Raw genomic sequence first — 3545 nt, forward strand, 5'->3', positions numbered from 1 at the left:
GTTTCCCAGAGACCCTCCACAGCCATTGCCACCATGCCTGCCACGTGACTGATGTGCAAAATATATCTTTTTTAAAAAGCTGTTGTCGATGTGCAATGTCAGATAGTGAGATAGTCAATCAATGAGGGATAGGTGTATCAGTCCCCAGACAACGCGGTGTCAGTAGGGTTCCTTCAAAGAGCACATGCTTCCTACAGGAACTCAGAAAGCACTGCCCTGGCACATGGCAGGCAGCCCCTGGGTTAGGGTTAGTCACAGCTCTCCACGTTGTCATGGATCTTCATTGCTTTGGAGTCTTTAGCCTACTCCATTGTATTCACAAATTGGACCAGAGCCTTCAAAAAAAGCTTTGTTCTACTACTGAAATGCTCTCTACCTAGATGATATTTATCCTCAGGAGAGATGAACCTTAGATTGGTTCTCTGTGCATCAGTGATCTTGATCCAGTGTTGCCTACCCTCTGGGTATCTGAGCAGGCAGTTCCTTAGTGAGCAAACCCCACCAAAGGACTCAACACTCGCTTGTCTGACAGATGTAAGTGGGAAGTCAGCACCTTGAGCCCTGTACACCTGCACTCTTACAGTGATTGCCAAAAGCTCTCTCCATACTCCTGTCCTCCTAGCTCGGCCCCGCCTCACGGTGATCACCTGGAACTTATGACCGCTGTTCTTTTCGGACACGGAAGATAGTGTTTGTTACCTCTGCCTTTTCTGAAGAGAGGATTTGAGCTGAAGCATGCGCTGTGTAGTCAACTTGATCTTTTGATAGCCTGATTCACAAGTAGATGTTATTACACTGTATTGTGTCAATATAGCATCACATCATTCTTTTTATTTTGGGTGTTTCTGTTGCTTGATGTAAGCAAGGTGTGTTGAAGATGACAAGGCCGTGCTTGTCAACTATAAGCCTCCAAGCCATGCTTGGGAGGTTCCTCCCAGTTGCCTTTTTACCATAAATTAACTAAAGGCTCCTTGGATAGAGGCAAAGAGGGCCCTCTTTTGGGGAACTGGTATCACTTTTGTCTGATGGGAGCTAGTGAAAAGCAACAGCCCTAGGAATATCCGGTGTGGTCAGATAGCACATCCTCCTCTAAGTCCTAGGTTATTGACAGCTTATTCTCTTAGTTTGAATAGTCAGCTGTGGTAGAGCTACCATGTACCCAAACCTGGGCCACACCCTGAGGAAGAGCTATGCTTCCTTTCCCTTCAACTCGGGCATGGCCACATAGCTCGTTCTGGCCATTGAATTCTGAGCAGAAATGATGTAGAACATTTCCAAAGAGAAGCTACAAGAACGGGGACATAGTTTTGCATGTTATTGTTATTTTGTTTCCCTTTACCATGACATCTGGCAATATTCCCAGAAGGAACTGTTTTGTCAACCTGGGTCCTAGAAGAAAGACAGTATGAATTACTACAATTGAGATTTAGGGCTGTTTGTTGTTGTTACTGTGGCAAAACCCTATGTTTAGCATCAATAAATACTCTAGTAAAAAGGGAAAAGAGCTTGAGGTTTCATGTAAGGAATTTTACATCATCTGTTTAGAAATGCAAGGACCTCTAGGGCTGTAGCAGAGCATGTGTTGGACTGCTAGGTCAGAAGTTCGAACACGCCAAACACTCCACAGGAGAAAGATGAGGTAGTCTGCTGCCATCACGATTTATGGGCTCAGAAACCCTAAGGAATTACTGGACCTGCGTTCAGGGGAATGAATGATCAGTTGGGTAAAACCCTTGAAATATTAGTACCTTTGGGAATAACGTTAGCAAGGGCACACCAGTAACGAATTGAGACTGTTCACCTATGTGGCTGCAGCAGATTAGAGAGCAAATAGAGATAAAATTAGGAGCCTATTTTTAAAGAACCTTAAGTCCAGGCTAGGAAATGTCAGCTTTACCTGCTGGGTTGGGGACTCAAATGAAAGTCGCACAGTTTGTTAAGAAAGTGCACTTTGAGCGTCCGAAAGCAGCCCTCCCTGTAGTTTATGCTGTCTTTGTAGAGCTGACTAGATGAACCGGCCTCGGGTTTTGTTCTTTGTGGTCATTAGCTCAGTGTTGCTACAGCCTGAGCACATTGCAGTTTCCTGGATCTAAACGTCTTCTTCATGTACTATAACCTTCTGAAGTTAAGTATGTGTGATTAGTCTTTCCTTAAGAGTGGTACCATTTAATAAAACAATTAAAACCTTCTCTTTAGCAGAAAAGCCTGTAGTAAAAGAAACTGGAATGGATGTTGGAAACGGATGTGATTTAAATGTATCAATTCGTACAAAGACGGATGGTATGACTTTTTCTTAGTTTTCATTAATACACATTTTTTGTTTATAATTACTGTTATCTGTGTATTAGTACAAAGATAGCAATTTCAGAAAATTGGCAGGATTTCAAGATGCCTATTGTTTATAATAAGTACGGTGCATTAGGCATTGTTCTGCTGCTAGGTCAGTGGTTCAAATCCACCAGCTGTTCTGTGGAAAAGACTTGAGGTCTTTGCTTCCATGAAGATTTACAGTCTTGGAAATCGTAGGGAACAGTTCCATGCTGTCCTACAGAGTCAGCTTAATGGCAGTGGAGTTTTTTGGGTCTTGGTATTGTTTTAAAATAATTTTGTAAGATTCCAAAACACATTTAACACAGTATGTGATAGTGTGTGGTGTTATTTCTTAAAACCACTAAGTTAAAGGGCTAAGTTAAACTTTAAAATATTTAAGGGGCTATTAGCTTGAGTAATTAAAATTTTTTTCTGACCCAATTTATTATTTCCCAATTTTCAGGTATTTGTGGACCTACTTAATGATTTTCATCACACCCAGTGGGCCCACAAATACCTGAACACTCTCTGTTTTGTTACTTCGTGTTTTCTTTGCATATGCTAAGGAAAGCTTTTTATCAGTGAAACAGAAAACTAGTATATACTTGTTAGAAATACAAGTAAAGATGAAAAGAAGTACAAAAAACAAAGTTATTAAGTTTTGATTGACTATCTGTTCTTTGTTGAAAGAAGAGATAGCAAATATTAAAAAGCTTTTAAAACCATGCTAACACCATATTTAGACCTTTTTAATCAAAGTGATTAAAAAAATAAAAATGAATTTTTTTTACCTTTGTGATTCAATGTAATTTCTATGAGAAATCTTTATCCTTTAATTTCCTCCTTTGTAAAAGAAAGTCTTAGGCAGTGTAACCTCTAAGTGCCTTTCCGAGTTCTTATATTACATGATTCTAACTTAAAAACAGATAAGCGGCACTGCCATGGAATCAGCACTGACTCAGTGGCCCACAGGACGGGTGGAACTGCCCTGGGGGTTCTTCACGGCATGGAAAGCGCCGTCTTTCTCCTGTGCAGCGGCTGCTGGTTGCAAACTGCTATCCTCTGTGGTTTGCAGCCCAGCACGAGACCACTCCCCAACTGGGGCTCCTTGAGGGTGCATGTGTTTGTTACAAATAAAAGGAAGCAGAGTCTCATGCTTTTCCTGCAAATCGTAAAGAAAATTAATGTGTATGTTTTTAATTTTGCAGTTTTTGTATAATTTGGCATTTTACCTT

General features: G+C 40.9%; 1 protein-coding gene across 4 annotated transcripts in view; it reads left to right on the forward strand.

Annotated features, from left to right (window-relative positions):
- The window catches only part of POC5 (POC5 centriolar protein), a 37442-nt gene that overhangs the window by 7604 nt on the left and 26293 nt on the right, over positions 1–3545 (forward strand). For 2 of the 4 annotated variants that reach the window (XM_045285342.1, XM_045285343.1), the window contains exon 4: positions 2197–2280. The exons of 1 other annotated variant lie outside the window; for it this stretch is intronic. In XM_045285342.1, the coding sequence (XP_045141277.1) occupies positions 2197–2280 (84 nt within the window). The remainder of the gene's footprint in view (positions 1–2196; positions 2281–3545) is intronic. One more of the 4 variants, XM_045285344.1, reaches the window with a different exon arrangement.

The sequence above is a fragment of the Echinops telfairi genome, unplaced genomic scaffold (genome assembly GCF_000313985.2).
Source record: "Echinops telfairi isolate 266 unplaced genomic scaffold, ASM31398v2 ScPeMD7_7469;HRSCAF=8507_1, whole genome shotgun sequence".
In the NCBI taxonomy this organism is placed as follows: domain Eukaryota; kingdom Metazoa; phylum Chordata; class Mammalia; order Afrosoricida; family Tenrecidae; genus Echinops; species Echinops telfairi.